Source organism: Quercus robur, chromosome 5, assembly GCF_932294415.1.
Source record: "Quercus robur chromosome 5, dhQueRobu3.1, whole genome shotgun sequence".
Taxonomy (NCBI): domain Eukaryota; kingdom Viridiplantae; phylum Streptophyta; class Magnoliopsida; order Fagales; family Fagaceae; genus Quercus; species Quercus robur.
The window spans coordinates 71,137,218-71,156,211 of record NC_065538.1 but is presented as its reverse complement, the minus strand read 5'-3'; the positions used below and the strand labels follow the sequence as shown (position 1 = coordinate 71,156,211).

General features: G+C 42.3%; 1 protein-coding gene across 1 annotated transcript; it reads left to right on the top strand.

The window, feature by feature from the left end:
* The first annotated feature begins 2,878 nt into the window (after positions 1-2,878).
* Positions 2,879-3,592, top strand: LOC126728655 (uncharacterized). Its single transcript, XM_050434449.1, has one exon. The coding sequence runs from the start codon at positions 2,879-2,881 to the stop codon at positions 3,590-3,592; it is 714 nt and encodes a 237-aa protein (XP_050290406.1).
* Positions 3,593-18,994: the final 15,402 nt, after the last annotated feature.

Below are 18,994 nucleotides of genomic sequence, written 5' to 3'. Positions count from 1 at the left end.
TAAATATAATACTTTAATGTGTTGTATTGGAAAATAAAAGTTGGAATGTTGGGTGTGTTGTAAAATGGTATGGTATAATAGATAAAGTAACTTTTGAGATGGTAAAATTGAGATTTTTTGAAGAAATCGGATGCTAATACTCTTAGAAGAAGACTTGGTTTGGTGTCGCCAGAGCGGAGCTTCTTTTGTGCTTCCAGAGAGAACTTTCTTTTGTGCCTTCAGGGAGGTTGAGTCTTTCTCTTTGCTGTTGGGGTGTACAATACATGCGGCTAAACATTCATAGTTCTACTTGCAAGTTACATCTATATTTTATTTCATTTTTTGGGCTGAGTATACTGATTTCTCAAATGTCAAATTGTTGCTTTAGCTAGCATTTTGTGCAACAAAACAATTTATTGAAACACTTTCTTGGGTCATGGTTCATATTATAGTTATGAAGAGCATATCTCAAATATTTCTTGGGTTATTAGAGGACAGGGACAGAGCTACATTGAGATTTTGAGAATATATATATATATGTGTGTGTGTGTGTGTGTGTGTGTGTGTGTGTGTGTGTGTGTGTGTGTGTGTGTAATAAGATTGAAAAATAATTTAGACACAATAAAATTAACCTAGCCCCCCTCTCCAAATCTTGGCCCCTTGAACACAAAAGAAAAGAAAGCCTCAAAGACCAAGAAAGAAGGAATGAACTGTTAGCTACATCGAGCTTGAGAATGGTTGCTTCAAGCTCGTGAAGATCGGCCACAAATAGCTCTGCAAATTAAAGAACTCCTACTCTAACTCCAAATAGTGTCATTTATGACTATGTTGGTCACACCAAAAACTAGGGGTGTTTACCAAACCGCACAAATTGCATAAACTGCAAAAACCACACCACACTGTAAGTAACAGTACACTGCACCACACCGTAAGTAACAATACACTGCACCACACCGTAAGTAACAATACACTGCACCGCACCGCACTGCATCGCATGGTGTAGTGTAGTTTGTGATTTTATAATAAGAAAACCGCACCACACCGCACCCTCTCTATATATTAATATATTTATTTATTTTTAATATTAAATATATTATTAATAATTTAATAACCCTAGTTTTCCAAAAAAAAAAGTTTGATAACCCTAGCAAGTGTTGACTAGGAAAGCCATACCAAAATAAAGAAAAATTAGCTCAATAATTTAAAACTTGGCCCATAACAAAGGGAAAAATTAGTTTTTGATTGAGTAAGAAAAACCTAAAATTTGAAAAATATACTTTCTTCAAATCGTTTAAACCGCATCTTATACATAACATCGCATATGTGACCGCAAAAATGAAGAACGGTGCAATTATGGTTTTGGCTAAACTCTAAACCGCACCGCACCGCATAGATGACTACAAAAATAAAGTGCGGTGCAATTATGATTTTACTTAAACCGCACCGTAAAGTAAGGTGATAAAAATGACCCAAAATCGTACCGTATCGTACCGCACCGCGAATACCCCTACCCAAAACCCAGTCCTTTCTGCTACTTAAAGTCTCATTCTTTGATCCCTCTCTCCCTCTCTAAACCCCACCCATGCTCCCACAGTTTAGAGTACTAGCTCCTTTTTGTTCGTTCTATGTCAGGTGAAATGAAATAAGTAATAACTATGCCTTACTTTTCTCTTTACTTGTGAGGTGGAGGAACTTCACTTGGAGGTGTGGTTTCTTCACTCTCCACGTGTAGGCTTGGGGTTTTTTTTTTTTTTTTTTTCCTCTTAAATAGTGAAGGGGTAAAAAATAGCATGATGTTGGGCCTGACGGATCTGAGCCCATGGGCCTACAATAGGGAGAGCCCAAGGCCTGGCATAACTTAAAATACTTGTGGCGCACGTTTGAAATCCGAAAGAATCCTAAAGGAAATCAGAATACTAGTGCAAGGGTAATTCTAGAAGATACGCGTTTAATAAAAAACCCACTCTACAAGGAAATGTTTGCCCATCACGTTTGGGATTGCTCAAGTAGAGTCTTATGAGGAAAAGACTTCTAGGTCAAGAGAGAGAGGCCAACCTCCTACTACTATAAAAGCCCCAATACCCTCACAAATCAAGGTACGCATAATTTACCCTCTCTAGCACTCTAGAGTTAAGAACAATTCTAACTTGACCGTCGGAGGGTATTTGGCCGACACCACACCGGTGCCCTCAGCGAGATCACTTCTTTCTTCTTGCAAGTTGTTAGTTTAAGCGAGCGTCGATTGTGTAGCTCACTGGTGATTTTACGGCATCATCAGTTGGCGCCGTCTGTGGGAAAGCGAAGAGTTTAGCCAGACTACTGCCTCCTGGACATAAGAGTCGCATGGTACTCACTCGCTCGATGGCCCCACAACGTTCAAGAAGACAAGCTGCCAAGATCCACTGCATTAGAGAGATAAGTCCAGACTCTCATGGCAGCAGTAGAACAACTCACAAAGCATAACCATGATCTGGAGGAGCAACTACGCCAAAGGGATGCAGGACCTAACGTTCCGGAGGAAAACCAAGAAGGTTACAGTGCCGAACGAAGGGACCAGGAGAAGCCAGAGGGCAGCAACGCCCCAAGCCGACCAGAGCGGCCAAACATAAGCCTTCCATCTCTCATGGATTTTGCACCTCCGCCTATTATCACAGAGATGCAGGCGATGAAGGAGCAGATGGAGGTCATGATGAATGCCCTCAAGGGACGAGTATCCACTGATCTCGATGACCTAGTGAACAGAACCGACTCACCATTCACTACCTCCGTCAACTCATTCCCCCTGCCACCAAAATTCCGGATGCCCCAGATCGAAAGCTACGACGAGGTCAAGGACCCCTTCGATCATCTAGAGACTTTCAAGACCCTAATGCACCTTTAAGGGGTACCAAACGAGATTATGTGTAGGGCATTCCTGACAACACTGAAGGGCCCTGCGAGGGTTTGGTTCAATAGATTGACACCAAGCTCCATCAATACTTTCAAGGAGTTGAGCGCCCAGTTCACCTCGCACTTTATAGGTGGACATCGGTACAAAAGGTCCACCGCGTGCTTAATGAGCATCAAGCAGCGAGAAGACGAGATGCTGCGGGCCTACATAACTCGTTTCAACAAGGAAGCCCTTTCAATTGATGAAGCTGACGATAAGATACTCGTAGCTGCATTTACTAGCAGGCTACGGAAGGGTAAGTTCTTGTTTTCTTTATACAAGAATGACCCGAAGACCATGACGGACGTGCTCAATAGGGCTACGAAATACATGAATGCAGAAGATGCATTGCTAGCCCGCAAGGAAAAGCCTAAGAAGAGGGAGAGGCAGGAGGACACGCGGCAAGATAGGGGGCGAAAGGTTGCTAGAACCGAAGATCAACGAGATGAAAAGCGCCCTAGACCCCCTACTGGAAGGTTCACCAATTTCACCCCATTAACCGCCCCGATCGATCAAGTCTTGATGCAAATCAAAGATGAAGGAGCACTGACGTTCCCTGGTAAGTTAAAAGGAGATCCCAACAAAAGGCCAAGGGACAAGTATTGTCGCTTTCACCGAGACCACGGGCACGACACAGCCAACTGCTACGACCTGAAGCAACAGATTAAGGCCATTATCAGATAAGGGAAGCTACAGAGGTTCGTCAGCAGGGAAAGAACCGATCCGTCGAAGGAACAGGCCCCACGACGGGAGAACGAGCACCCCAGAGAGGACATAAGGATGATCGTGGGGGGCACAACCACGGCCAGATCTTCCAGAAAAGCCCGCAAAACCTACCTCAGAATGGTCCATAGCGTCCAACTCATAGGATCCGTACCCAATATGCCGCGAATAGATAACCCCGTCATAGGATTTTTAGAGGATGACGCTCGGAGACTTCACCATCCTTATGACGACGCACTTATGGTCAGCTTGCAAATAGGGGATTATAACATGCATTGGGTCCTCGTCGACAACGGCAGCTCAGCAGACATCCTGTACTATCCAGCATTCCAGTAAATGAGAATTGACAAGGAACGGTTGACCCCAACGAATGCCCCACTCATGGGATTTGGGGGAAAGAAGGTGTTCCCCTTAGGCGCAATAACACTAGCTAGGACGGCGGGTGACTATCCTCAGCAGATCACTAAGGGGGTAACGTTTCTCGTAGTCGACTGCTCGTCCGCCTACAATGCCATCCTCAGGCGACCCATTCTCAATTCTTGGAAGGCGGTAACTTCAACATACCACCTGATTATCAAATTCTCGACAAAGTATGGGGAAGGAGAATTGCGGGGAAATCAAATAGCAGCGCGGGAATGCTATATTGCCATGTTAGAAATGGAGGATCAGCAGCAAATGATGTGTATCGGAAAGCAGCGAGCATTAGCAAAGCCAGTTGAAGAGTTAGAAGAAGTAAGACTTGATGACACGCGGCCTGAACGGACGACTAAAATTGGCACGCTAGCCAGTTGGCCAGTACGCCAAATGATCACGACTTTCCTCAGAAATAACCAAGACGTCTTTGCCTGGAGTTATGAAGACATGCCAGGAATCGACCCCTCAGTCATGGTCCACAAGTTAAATGTGTCGCCCTCATTCCCTCCAATCCGGCAAAAGAAACGAGTCTTCGCCTAGGAGGGGGACAAGGCCATAGCCGAGGAGGTTCGAAAATTACTGGAGGCAGGTTTCATCCGGGAAGTATACTACCCCGACTGGTTGGCAAACGTTGTTATGGTTAAAAAGGCCAATGGAAACTGGAGGATGTGCGTAGATTTCATGGACCTCAACAAGGCTTGCCCCAAAGACAGCTACTCGCTCCCACGGATAGATACCCTAGTGGATTCAACTACAAGACACCAGCTCCTAAGCTTTATGGACACTTTCTCCGGCTACAACCAGATCAGGATGGATGAATTTGATCAAGAGAAGACCTCCTTCGTCACAAGTCAGGGATTATTCTGCTACAAGGTGGTGCCTTTCGGACTCAAAAATGCTGGGGCAACATACAAAAGGCTAATGAACAAGATTTTTGCACATCAGATCGGCAGGAACGTACAGGTTTATGTTGACGACATGTTGGTAAAAAGCCTGCATGAAGTTGATCACCTAGATGACCTCAGGGAAACATTCGATACGCTCCGATCGTTCAACATGAAGCTGAATCCAAACAAGTGCGCATTCGGAGTGACAGCTGGAAAATTCTTGGGTTTCATGGTGTCCCAAAGAGGAATAGAGGTCAATCCGGAGAAGGTGCGGGCCATAATGGAGTTGGAACCACCAAGGACGGTTAAGGAGGTCCAAAGTTTAAACGGAAAGATCGCAGCTCTAAACAGGTTCGCCTCAAGGGCGACGGACAGGTGTTTACCATTCTTCTGCACTCTAAGGAAATCATTTGAGTGGACGAATGAATGCCAGACGGCATTTAACGACTTGAAGGCGTATCTCTCATCTCCACCACTGCTTAGTCCGTCCATGCCAAGAGAAGAACTCTACCTATATTTAGCCGTTTCACAAGCCGTACTAAGCGCAGCTTTGGTGAGAGAGGAGGACAGATCCCAGAAACCCGTCTACTTTACCAGTTGAGTACTCCGAGGAGTAGAAGAAAGGTACCCTCAAATGGAGAAGTTGGCTTTCGCATTGGTAATCGCCGCGCAAAGACTAAAGCCATACTTCCAAGCGCATACAATCGTTGTCTTAACGGACAAGCCACTGAGAAAAACCATGAGTAGCCCAGAAGCAACAGGAAGAATGGCTTTGTGGGCAATAGAGCTGAGCGAGTTTGACATCCAATACCGCCCACGAACGGCCATAAAAAGGCAGGCAGTAGCTGACTTCATCGCTGAGTTCACTCTCGGGGAAGGCCAGGTGGAGGAAGAGAAAGAATAATGGAATATCTATACAGACAAATCCTCAAATAGACGAGCCGGAGGAGCCGGGGTAGTGATCCAAACTCCGCAGGGGGACAAGATACAATGTATGATCCGACTAGATTTCCCCACAACCAACAATGAGGCAGAGTATGAAGCCTTGGTGGCAGGGTTAGACCTTGCAAAGGCCGCGAGACCAGAAAACATAGTTGTCCACTACGATTCACAAGTGGTAACGAGTCAGATCAATGGCGACTACGAGTGCAAGAATGATAGAATGAAGAGGTATTTAGAAGAAGTGAAATACCGAATCAGCGACCTCGAAGTCGAATTCATTCAAATCCCAAGGGAAGAAAACAAATGGGCCGACCATCTAGCAAAAGTTGCGTCAGCCGAATTCATGCTGGTTCCCGAACAGGTATTATCATTCGTTCAAATCTCCTTACTTATCGATGACGGAACAAATATGCAGGTGGTAAACTCTAAATGCAACTGGACCACACCATTGATCTTCTACCTAACTGGGGTGTTACCGGACAAGAAGGGTGCGCAAGAAAGCTGAAGGTCTAGGCATCACAGTTCGTGCTGATAAAGGACGTCTTATATAAAAGAGGTTTCTCTCGACCGTACCTGAGGTGTTTATGCCAAGAGGAAGCAGATTACGTAATGAGAGAAGTACACGAGGGTATCTGCGGAAACCACTCGGGCGCACGATCACTTGTACACAAGTTGATCCGAGCAGGATACTACTGGCCTACAATGATGAAGGATGCGCAAGCCTATGTCCAGTCCTGCGACAAATTCCAGAGGTTCAGCAATTTCATAAGGCAGCCGTCCGAAGAAATGACACCTATGACGGCACCCTGGCCGTTCGCACAATGGGGACTTGATATCATGGGTTCATTCCCGACGGCGATCCGATAGCTGAAATTCTTGGTAGTAGGCATAGACTACTTCACTAAGTGGGTCAAGGCGGAAGCCTTAGCCACCATCACAGAGAAAATATCCAAAGTTTTGTCTAGAGAAATATCATATGCAGGTACGGGATACCCAGAGTACTGGTCTCTAACAACGGTAAGCAATTCGACAATAACGCGTTCAGAGACTTCTGCTCGGAGCTAGGGGTCAAGAATCACTACTCGTCACCCGCACACCCACAGGCAAACGGGCAAGTCGATATCACGAACCCAGTCCTTACTCAAGATAATCAAGACCCATCTCGAGGGGGCAAAGGGTATCTGGTCAGACAAACTACCAAGCGTCCTATGGGCATACCGGACCACAGCAAGAACACCCACTGGAGAAACACCATATCGACTTGCATATGGAACCAAAGTTGTCATTCCTACAGAAGTGGGGCTCATGAGCTACAAGGTGGAGAGCTACGACGAAGATAAAAACAAAGAGGCCAAACGCCTCTAGCTCGACCTAGTGGATGAAGTCAGAGTGGCAGCAGGGCAAAGGTTGGCGTGTTATCAGAATCTCATGGCAAAACACTACAACAACAAAGTGAGGCATAAGGACTTCCAGGTCGGTGATCTTGTACTACGGAAAGTAATGGGTTTCGCTAGAGATCCTTCACAAGGAAAACTTGGCCCCAACTGGGAAGGACCCTACAGGATCGCATCATGGCAAAGGAAAGGGACCTACCACCTCGAGACAATGGACGGACAAAAGCTGCTACACCCTTGGAACACGAAGCATCTACGGAAATACTACCAGTAGAGAGGATATGAAAAACCAGCGATTTCCCAATTTATTTTATTTTAGCTACAATTTACTAGTTTTTCTTTAACTATTCTTGCTACAATCTTTTTGTGTCTTTTTAAGCCCAAGGGGGTAGGTACTTTTTCTACAAACGCATTTTCTTTAAAGAAGAATATTCAGACACAGCTTTGATTTTCCACATGGATTTTTATTATAAATGGATAGGCTACACAAAGTAGACGGACATGTAACAAAGTCCAAAAAGTGGACGGATCACCCAAAGGGTGAAATAATTTACAAAGTCCAAAAAGTGGACGGATCACCCAAAGGGTGAAAATAATTTACAAAGTCCACAAGGTGGATGGATCACCCAAAGGGTGAAATAATTTACAAAATCCACAAAGTGGACAGATCACCCAAAGGGTGAAATAATTTACGAAGTCCACAAAGTGGACGGATCACCCAAAGGGTGAAATAATTTACAAAGTCCACAAAGTGGACGGATCACCTGAAGGGTAAAAATAATTTACGAAGTCCACAAAGTGGACGGATCACCCAAAGGGTGAAATAATTAGTCCACAAAGTGGACGGATCACCCAAAGGGTGAAGACTATTTACAAAGTCCACAAAGTGGACGGATCACGCATAGGCTGGAAATACTCGTATTCCGCAATATAGACGGATAAAAAAGAATACATGGTACAACTAGTTCGAAATAGACGGATACCAGACCGTTAACACCGTTATACAAAAATTACAAAGACAGATATTTACTCAATCTCTCCTTTCTAAAGAGGACGGATATTTATGCAAGTTTCAAACAAAAAGAATTAGCAAGCATAAAATTGTAAGATAATACATTAGTGACGGATAAGACCCTTAGAGGGCAATCGTTTAATACAAAAAATGAAGGACGGATCGTTCTCAAAATAAATAAAAAAAAAAAAAAGGAAATGTAATAATAATCTACATTTTTGGGTCGGCATCTTGGACATGCTTCGCTGGAACTGATTCTCCGTCACCCTGAACTACATCCTTACCAAAGAGGTCATCTGTGTTCTCTAAAGCGACGGGCAAAGCAGACGTTTGATCTTGGTCATTGAAATTTATCATTGACACGTTCAGTTCAGGGTAGGCTTTCTTAACTTGACGAAGTGCATCATCAAAGCCTTGAAGGAACAATCCCCCCAACTCGCCCAATAAGGCGTCGGAATCACGGTATTCACAGACCGCAACCTCCTTAGCTTGACGGAGCTTTTCCTTCAAGTCTTGGACTTCCTTTTCTTTGACTTCCAGGGCCTTCCCAGCTTCCTTCGTCTTCTGCTCAAGCTCTTTTCTCGCCTGCTCTGAAAGGTCAAACTTCTTCTCCATTGTGGACTTCCACTTGTGAAGTTGACCAAGCTCATCCTCCATCTGCTCTGCCTTTACTTGCACACGTTCCAGAGCCGCCTCACGGTTAAGACATCGGTCCATTAGGCCCTTCATCATAACCAAGGACTAAAAAAACAAGTTAAACGGTGTTAGACAAAAAACTAAGCAGAGTAAACGGGCTTAAATTGACGGATAAAAGTTACCTGTGCAACAGCAAAGAGACTCGTCTCCCCCATTGCCTCCGTCGAGTGATTACCCAAGTCCTCATAGTCCTCTGATGAGATGATTGATGAAAGCTTCTCCAAGGAAAATTTGGAGTCGTCACGGAGGAGAGGAGGAGGCTTCTCTTGGCTAGTGGACGGGGCCTTCATTAAGCCCTTGCCAGACCCATGTTTTACTGGGGTGACGGTCTTCGCACCTTCAGCCATCAACCCTACTACGGGTTCCAGAGAGACCTTTTGCTGCTTATGTGGATGGTTAGATTTGGACGATGGTCTCCTCTTTATCGATGGAACCGTCCCCTTTGGAACCACAACCTCGCCGGACTCCTTTTGCTTGGCGGCCTGTGATTTTATCAGCGCCCTCCTCTTAGCGTCGTCCATCTCTGTAAAACAGGACAGATGAAGTTATTTACATGTAATTGAAACCATTTATGCGAAGTAAAGGATGACGGACTTACGTCTGTGAATTCTTTCATCGTATCTGATGGCTTCACGGGTGGGTTCAGGACCGTCACAATACCAATGGATGGTGTTTGGATTTACCAACTTCACCCAAGTCCTTTCTTCCGGCTTGGTCTTTTGAAAAATCTTCTTGAGGAAACTAAACTCCTCAATACTAACTTATGGGCGCCGTCTACCTACAGAGAAAATAGACGGTTAAAGGAAAGAACCATAGCTGACGAATGTAAGAAATATTTGCAAATTTGGACAGATGCATACGAGATGAATGTAATACTCCCCAAGTTGTGTCGACGGGCATATACTCCGTCTCTCCTGGATGGCTCATCCATCCGTCACCCTCTAGGAAGAAGTAACGACTCTTCCAGTCTCTATTTGAGTCAAGTGTTTCAAAAATGACCTTCAACAACGGACTCCTACTGGCAAAACTATAAATTTCCCTTGACCTGTCAATCTCGTCTGGACGGTAGCAATGAAGGAATTCACGCACCGTCAGCCTCCGAGCACCGTCTGTCATTGCACCATAGAGAATCTCCATGGCTATGAAGACCCTCCAGGCGTTTAGGGATATTTGGTTGACGGACAGACCCAGATATTTTAAAATCTCTCTATGTAGTGTACTTAGCGGAAACCTAAGTCCCGCCTTCAGCATCTGCTCATACACTCCGATACCTTCTACCCCGTCGTAATAGCATTTCTCTGATACGTAGGGTAGACGGATTGGAATGTAGTCCAGAATTTGAATGTTAGCCCTAAAGGTGCTGAAATGTTTCTCTTTAATGACGAAAGTGAATTTATGCACCATCCACTCTGGTAGCATGATGAACTCCCTAAGTCCATCAGCACCGATGACGGGTCCCAACGGTAGATCCTCGCTGTCATCAGATGTTTCTTCTTCTTCAACCATCTCCATATCCTCATTTGTTGAGGACGAGGAAGAGGCGGACGGACTCCTCTCTTCGTCGGGACTCTCTGGGTCTTTATGACCGGACGAGTATACTTCCTCGTATTCCGCCCCATCACGAACTACTAACTGATTACTGGACGCACTAGACATTGCCTACAATTGACGACAAAACCTAAGACTGACAGATCTAATAATGACTGACGGGTGTGTAGGTCTAACAAAATGCAAGACATGAAAAAATAGTAATAATAAATACTCACCACTCTGAGTAACGGAAAGTCGACGGTCGTATAGTTGACGGGTACGGATGTTCGACGGATTGCTCTGACAAGGTTGACGACGGCGCTTTGACAATATGTTTTGATTGAAAATTGTAGAAATTAGGGTAGAAAGGTGTATTATATATATGAGAGATGCACGGAAGACGAAGCGACGCTTCGATCCGGTACAAAATCCAATCAAAAAGTGACACGTGGCATGCCTCATAAATGCTTGACAACCTATCAGCATATTTTCGCAGTTCATGTCCCCTTGAAGAACCGTCAACTTCAAGAGTCTTCAAACATCAACTTCAAGGATCTTCAACTGTCAACTTCAAGAATCTTGGACCGTCATCCCTAATTAAAATTTAACAGTCACCCTACTGGTCCGACCACCTAAGTCATGATGGACCATAGGGTGAAGGGAGCAATTGAAGGGGTAAAAAATAGCATGACGTTAGGCCTGACGGATCCGAGCCCATGGGCCGACAATAAGGGAGAGCCCAGGGCCTGGCATAACTTAAAATACTTGTGGCGCATGTTTGAAATCCGAAAGAATCCTAAAGGAAATTAGAATACTAGTGCAAGGGTAATTCTAGAAGATACGCGTTTAATGAAAACCCCACTCTACAAGGAAATGTTTGCCCATCATGTTTGGGATTGCTCAAGTAGAGTCCTATAAGGAAAAGACTTCTAGGGCAAGGAAGAGAGGCCAACCTCCTACTACTATAAAAGCCCCAATACCCTCACAAATCAAGGTACGCATAATTTACCCTCTCTAGCACTCTAGAGTTAAGAACGATTCTAACTTGACCGTCGGAGGGTATTTGGCCGGCACCACACCGGTGCCCTCGGCGAGATCACTTCTTTCTTCTTGCAAGTTGTTAGTTTAAGCAAGCGTGGATCGTGTAGCTCACTAGTGATTTTACGGCATCATTAAATAGAATACTTTAAAGTTAGGCCATTTTGATAATCTGCACCTGGAATAATAATTTTAGATTGATATTATCTAAATGTTTATTTCATAGAAACAACACTATTAATTCAACAAGTTTTACCAACAGGTGAAGTGTGATTTTTAAAATTGTTTACCCAAATAGGTAATTAGTGATTAATAAGTAAAGTTAGTGATTCATAAAGAAAAAAATAATGGTAAATTTAGTAAAAACATTTGATTGATTAATGGGTAGTGGTAAAGGGCATACATTATAAATTGATACTGTTGGTAGTGGGGTAAATTTAAAATAGAATTTATAAATTGACAACTATGGAATTATAAATTGGTAAATAATAAATTTAGAATTAATGCATTATGCATATTGTTTATAGTCTTATATTTGTTTATACTTTGTAATGATAATTAGTCATTTTGTGAGATTCAATCATAGATGATTTTCGACATTTAAAAGAACATTTAGTTTCCTTTTCATAGATAATTTCATTGTATTTGTTGATAGTTTGTTAATATTTAATACTAAATGAATACTTATTTGAATTTTCATTATTATTTTTTTCTAAACCTCAACTCCTTAACTAGAAATCCTGGCTCCATCCTTGTTAAAGGACTTTGTACCTCCCCTAGATTAATCTACTTTCCTGCTTGCTTTACCTATGTAGCTTGTGTTTAGTAAGGGATCCTACCATTCCAATTGTAAAAGATAAAAAATCAGCTATCTTGGACAAAATGGGCTTTTGTCCTTTTCAGGCAAATTAATTAGCTTTATACCCCCTTTCCCAAACTAAGTAAGGAAATGCCCCTCTTTTAAAACTCGATTTATGATAAATCAAGTTAGAAAAAAAAAAAAATTTTGAAACCCTATAGTGGCGTTTTAATGAGCCTATAGTGACGTTTTTAAGACCTATAGTGATGTTTTTTAACTTGACTTCAATGAAATCGAGTTATAGGCAATTTTTTTTACCTATAACTCGATTTTATTGAGGTCGAGTTAAAAAATGTCACTATAGGTCTTAAAAAACGTCACTATAGGCTCCTTAAAACGCCACTATAGGACCTAACTCGATTTATCATAAATCGAGTTAAAAGAGGGGCATTTCTCTACTTAGTTTGGGAAAAGGAGTATAAAGCTAATTAATTTGCCCGAAAAGGGCAAAAGCCCATTTGTCCTAGCTATCCTCATTCAAAAATATACCGGAGACTCTTAAGAGCCTTTTGGAGACACTTGCCCTCAAAGAGCCCTGCCGTCGTAGGAGACTACATGCACATGGCGGATCAGGGAATAAGGGACCTCGAGAGAAGGCTACAAATGCTATGAAATGAGCAGCAATCACTCATTGTGCGGGCGATCATCCTCGGTGACCAGAGAGATTAGAAGAAAGAAAAAAGTAGTTACAGTCTCTTCCATCTATTGGTTTTTCCAATTTCAGGCCAAACCTTTGACTTATTCCAATTTCGCAAATAATGTAGTTACCATAATGCTTTTGATCAAAGTAAGGCATATGTGGTAGTTTATGAAGTTACCAAAATCAAGTAGTTCTAAAATGTTGGGGTTGGGTAGCCCTATTAGTTGTTGTGGGTAAACAATGCTTGAGCATGTACTTGTTTTGAGTTCCTATTAATTTAATATAAGTTTTTATGGATTGATCACAGGCAGTTAGAGCAAGCCTTTACTAGATAGGGCAAGCCGTAGATCTAGCTGCTAATAGATGCAACGGTTATGGAGTTGGATTAGAGCGGTCGGGCCTTACTCCATTCGCGTTGCTCGATATAATAAGGTTTAAGAATTCCTACTTGCCTTTGAGTAGCTAGTAGTTCAATAGCAGTCGAGAGGACAGGATGCAACAAAGAAATAGTTGGACCTCAGTTCTTTGTTCTTGTCCGCAGGTTATGTACTTAATAGGCTGTTAGGAGGACAGGTCCCCGATTATCCTTATCCGCATCGGTCTTTCCGGGCTAACTATTTCAAAGATGAACTTTTTCCCCTGCTGCCTAAAGCTTGCCATCAAGCACTGCCAACTTAGGCAACTCTCTGCAATTGATCATTGGCGATAGGTTCTCGTTCCAGCCATCACGGTATGCGCGATTGAGATCATAACCTCAGACTTAATGAGAATAATCTGGGTGCTTCTTCTCGAACTAAGACTTGTGCATGCATATGTATGTACATGTAGGCTCAAATTATGGCTGTTGCAGTACTTGTCCTTTCATTTCCTCACAGATTCACGTATGCCCTGGATTGGATTGAAATTATAGATCATAACTTTGTGGCAATTTTTTTTTTTTTGAGAAAGAACTTTGTGGCAATTGGTTAGATGTGTGAAGCAGTGAACACATACTTGATCTTATAAAAGGAATGGAATAAATAGTTTTAATTACTTCGTTGAAGCTTCAATCTTTGCCAGCGTTTGGTGAGATTATGACTAATGAGAAATTCATTGGTGGATGGGGGATTTCATTGACTCCAAAATGGATATAAATGCCATTGTCTTCAATCACATAAGTATCGTAACAGTTTAAGTTTACCACATTAGAAGAATAAGATTTAAGTTAAGGAATTATTTGGAGTAGAGTTTTTTATTATTAATTTTTTTTTTTTTGGAAGAGGGAGCTGATAATATGTGAAACAGTTGCATGCAACATCCTTCTTAGATGAGGTTGGTCACACACTTGTGGGATTTTCACCTTTATATAAGTACAACGACTCACCCCATATCCCATATAAGATATATAAATATTGTATGTAATGGTTACATAAAATAACATATTCATAGGAGGAGTTGAAGAGTTGGACCTAAATGCACTCTTCCTCAAAGATGACCTAAGGCACTACTAAGCCAATATGTATTTGGCTGAATAGCGGTTGAATTGACCTGGTAACTAATGGCTACAGTGACAAAGAAGCAACGCCACTACTAATCATGGATAAAGAAACATGCATTATGCTTGGCATCTCTCTGATTATCAAAATATGGATTATGCTTGGGTGCAGAGAAATCTTGTTATTTATGATTATTGCAAGGACTATGAATTATGAAAGGTACCCCCACATTGCTAGTGGAGTGTTTATTGAGTCCATGGGATTGAAGAGGAAGTGATAAGGGATAAATACTATTTGATATCATTTTTTTTTTTAAGTTTTATTATACGTCAGTATAAAAATGTGTAATTCTGTGTCATTATTGTATTTGATTAATATTTAGATATTTTATTTATTCAAATTTTTATTCTAAACTTAAATGTCTTCTTTTGCTAGAATTACATTTACATGTTGAGTTGTGACTCTAAACTGCTTAAAAAAAAGTAATTAATATAATTACTAATTAGATAAATTTCATGTAAAATAAGATCAGATTATCTCTAGATATTGAAAATTTTTTAAAGCTTAAAAATCTTGAGCTTAAGTTTTTTTTTTTTTTTTTTAATAGGACTTTGAGCTTAATTTTCTTTCACATAAATAGTTGGAAATTGATTTGTATGTCAAAAACAAAGGAGAATGGGGAATGAATAGCCTAAAAATTCAAATGTTGACAATGTAAATTTCCATATTTTCTTATTATATTTGAATAAAGAATAATATATGTTTGTGGGTTTAAATAAATATATATATTATTTTCATGTTTATGTTTATTTTTGTTATGTTTTTGAGTAATTTTTATTTTAAAAATAATCTTTCTTAATTAATATATTTGTAACCCTTTTAGATCTTTTAAATTAAATATAAAAAATAAACTAGCAAGTTTGCTGTAGGGACACAATTCTCAAGCGGCCCAGCAATGACGTTGGGCTCGCGCGTGCAGGATCTCTCACAATAAAATTTGTAGAGAGTGGGCTTGAAAGGCTAACGTTTGGTCATAGGGCGTTGGTCCAAACCGGATTTTAAGGAACTCAGATAAGAAAAGGCTTCAGCCTGGATATCCAAGCCCCACAGTTTTATAAATTGTGGGATTGGGCTCCTCGGATAAGGTCCGAGGAGCACTTAATGCTTTTCTCCGGTTATCCGGCGATGGGTTTTTCATGGTGGTGTACCCATATTATCCGGGTGTTCTCCTCCCTGGAGTTTTCCCAGGAAGTGAGATGGGATCCTTTTCTTCGTTACCTTACGTTTTCTTTTATACTAGCCTACGTTCGTTGTCCTTCGTCCACGTGTAGGGTCGACTTTTCCAGGACAGATATTTGTCTCGTCAGTCTAATCCCGAAATGGTTGGAGATGGTCAATAAAGCCTAAGAATCCGGTTCTGTCAGGTGCAACGTCATATCAATGAAGGGTATTAAGGACTATTTCCCCGAGGTATTTTCTGATCTTTTAAGTTTGCTTGTATGCCACTTTCATCAATGAGGCTTTGGGTCTGCCGAGGACTAAACTGTCATCGGCTGTATCTTCGGGCCACTCTGGGCTTACTATTTTTGAGCTTGGGCCTTGGCCTCCTTCAGTTTGGGGCCTGTGGACTCCCCATAAGCGAGCGGGCCGAGCCCACAAACTATTGTGCCCCACATTAGCCCCTCAAAACCCTGCTGTCCAACGTCTTGGTTGGAAAGGTGGGTTTTGGTAATATCAAGCCTTTATTGCGGTTCACTCAATTCAGCCCTTGATCAACGTTGGCGACTTTTCACCTCCCCGAGGAATGCGCCGGTCTACAAGACATTTCCCTCAATTTGAGCACGTTGCCATTATGCCGTTTGGTTATCTGAAGCGTGCCTTTAATATCTTCCCATTTACGAGACCTCCCAGATCTAACGGTTATTGATGGCGTGGGAAAACGAAACGGCGCGTTCTTCTTTATAGATTTCCCTGGGAATCTGAACGTGGTATATACCCTTTTCTTCGTTCCCTATATAAAGAGAGAAGACAAAAGGCGATTTTCTTATATCTGAATTCCTCAGGCCCTTCTCAGAGTTCATTTCTTCCATCTGGTTATTCCCTATCCAATAATACATCCACCATAGTAGTCAGCCATGAATAAACCCTTCCTCTCCCTGAAACGCCATGTCCTAACAAAACTTGAGATGGCTCGGTCGGGGCAAGGATGGCGGAGACTCAAGATTTGTCTCCCCATTCTTTTAGCCAAAATCTGAAGCAGGGACTCGTCACATCTCACTTTCGGTGTGACTGAGTCGAAAACCTCCATTATCATCTCCACCCGCTCTCTCATGAGCATACCTAACATGGCTCCAGTGTGCTAAGAGTTAGGATTGAGGCAGGGACTAACTGCCCTTGCTTCTTCCTCTCTTTGTTCACTGGCGCCATCCTTTGATTCCCCTTCTCCCTCTTTTGCTCATTTCTTTTTCTTTTCATTTCTTCCCTCTTCTTCTCCTCCTTCCTGCTCATGTCCTCCATCTTCTTTTTCCTTTGCACTCCTCAGCGACAAGAGCTCGCTGAAGTGCTTCCATGTGTTCCAATTCTTCTTCCTTCTCCTTCATCTTTTCTATATAAGGTTCTTCTCCTGATATGAGCAGTACTGAGGCAGAGATTTTAGAGAGACTTTGAAGGCGAATTTAAAGGACACCTGACAGTTTACTTATCTGTATTGCGGATGTTATTACTGCTTCGGCAGTTCATTTTTTGTATAGGCTTGTTTAAGCCCTGCCTTGTACGTTGTAATAATTTTTCATATTAATAAAAGTTATTGTTATTCTATTTCGTATGTTATGTTTATATGTTTGAATAAATTTGCAAGCAGTGCTCGGTACAATAGTATAGCATTTGAATCAATGACAACTAAGGCCAAAATACTCGCTAATAAAAAGACGCCACAATAACTTTAACAAAATTATTATTCGACGTAACGATCCAACCGGTGAGGAACGAGACTTACCTTTAAAATTAGCCGAGATGGGGACCGAGTATTTGATACGGTGTAAGGAATAACCATCCGAGGACATGTCGTCCGCAAAACGAACAGTTTCCTTAGGCTATTGAATAGGGGGTCATTTTGCCATCTTAACATACTGGCCTTAACATTTTTCAGTATTTGATCCGAGGACTTTCCCGTCCGAGTACTTGGTTTCCCCATAGGCTTGAGTCCGAGGACCATGCAATGCCTTGGCTCTGTCCAAAACTTATTTAGAGTACTTGGTTTCCCCATAGGCTTGAGTCCGAGGACCATGCAATGCCTTGGTTCTGTCCAAAACTTATTTAGAGTACTTGGTTTCCCCATAGGCTTGAGTCCGAGGACCATGCAATGCCTTGGTTCTGTCCAAAACTTTTTGAATTCAATTTCTCCCTTTCTTCAGGTATATCACGAGGCGCCGAGCAGAGGTTGCCCTCGGCAGCGGCTATTCCTCGGCGTGGGCCATAGTCCCTGGGCCCTTATGCAGAACGGGCCTGGGCCGCGAATTCACTAGGCTCACGAATTAAGAGATATTTATGCAATCTCTGGCCACGCGGCACTTTCTGATGTCCCAGTGTTCGAGATGCGCCTTTGTGAGGCTCCTTTAATCTTGTGGTTGTAGTTGACGTTGGAAGTTGGGCCAAAGCCATTTTGTCTGTAGCGTTCCTTGGGACGATGTGTGAGTTGACTGCCACCACCTTGTCTTTTCAAATAAATATGAGGGAGAAAGAGTTGCTTTATATACACACAGCTCCTTCAGTTTCCTCCTAAATCACAATTCCTACATTCAGCGCTATCCTCTCTTAACATAACATGTTTGAGGCGAAGGTTGGGAAGGAGGAAATCTCTCCGTCACAGAAGCGTCGTGTCCTCATGAGACTCAAAGTAGTAAGGTATGGGCACAGGAAGCATAAATTCAGGGGAATACTCCATTTCGACCGAGGGAAAAGGGTGTCTCTCCCTCTTTTAGTCAAAATCCGAAGCAGGTTCTGTTCATGCCAGAATTTTGGTGTGACAGAAGAAAGATTCTCCGCCATCAGCGCCTTTGCCTTGTGGCAGGCAAATATTTAGAGAAAGCCCCTCAACTTCCAACTCCCTGTACCTTTCCTTCAACGGTGTCAGGCTCAAGTTGGGTCTCTTTTGCTGTTTGAGTTGTGGGCATGTGAAAGCATTGAGGAAGAACAAGGTCTTGGAGCTGTAGCCAACCTCTCCTCTGATCTACTTCCTCAGCTTTATTTTATTCTCTTGTATCTTCCTTTCCTTTTGGTTATGTAGTGAGCTTTGACACAAACTGATTCCAGCTTCTCATTGTACGCTGTATTATTTCTTTGTTTTAGTAAAAATGGAAATTTCTTTACTTGTTTTGTATACTGTTCCTTTGACAACACTACTTTGTGAATGGGTGTGCCCTATGTGTGTGTTTCTTCAAGAATATTTAGAGCAAAATAGCTTGAAACATAATCTAA

Bases quoted from the DNA above. Each gene is read 5' to 3' on its own strand.
- LOC126728655 (XM_050434449.1), top strand. From the start codon at position 2,879: ATGTGTAGGGCATTCCTGACAACACTGAAGGGCCCTGCGAGGGTTTGG.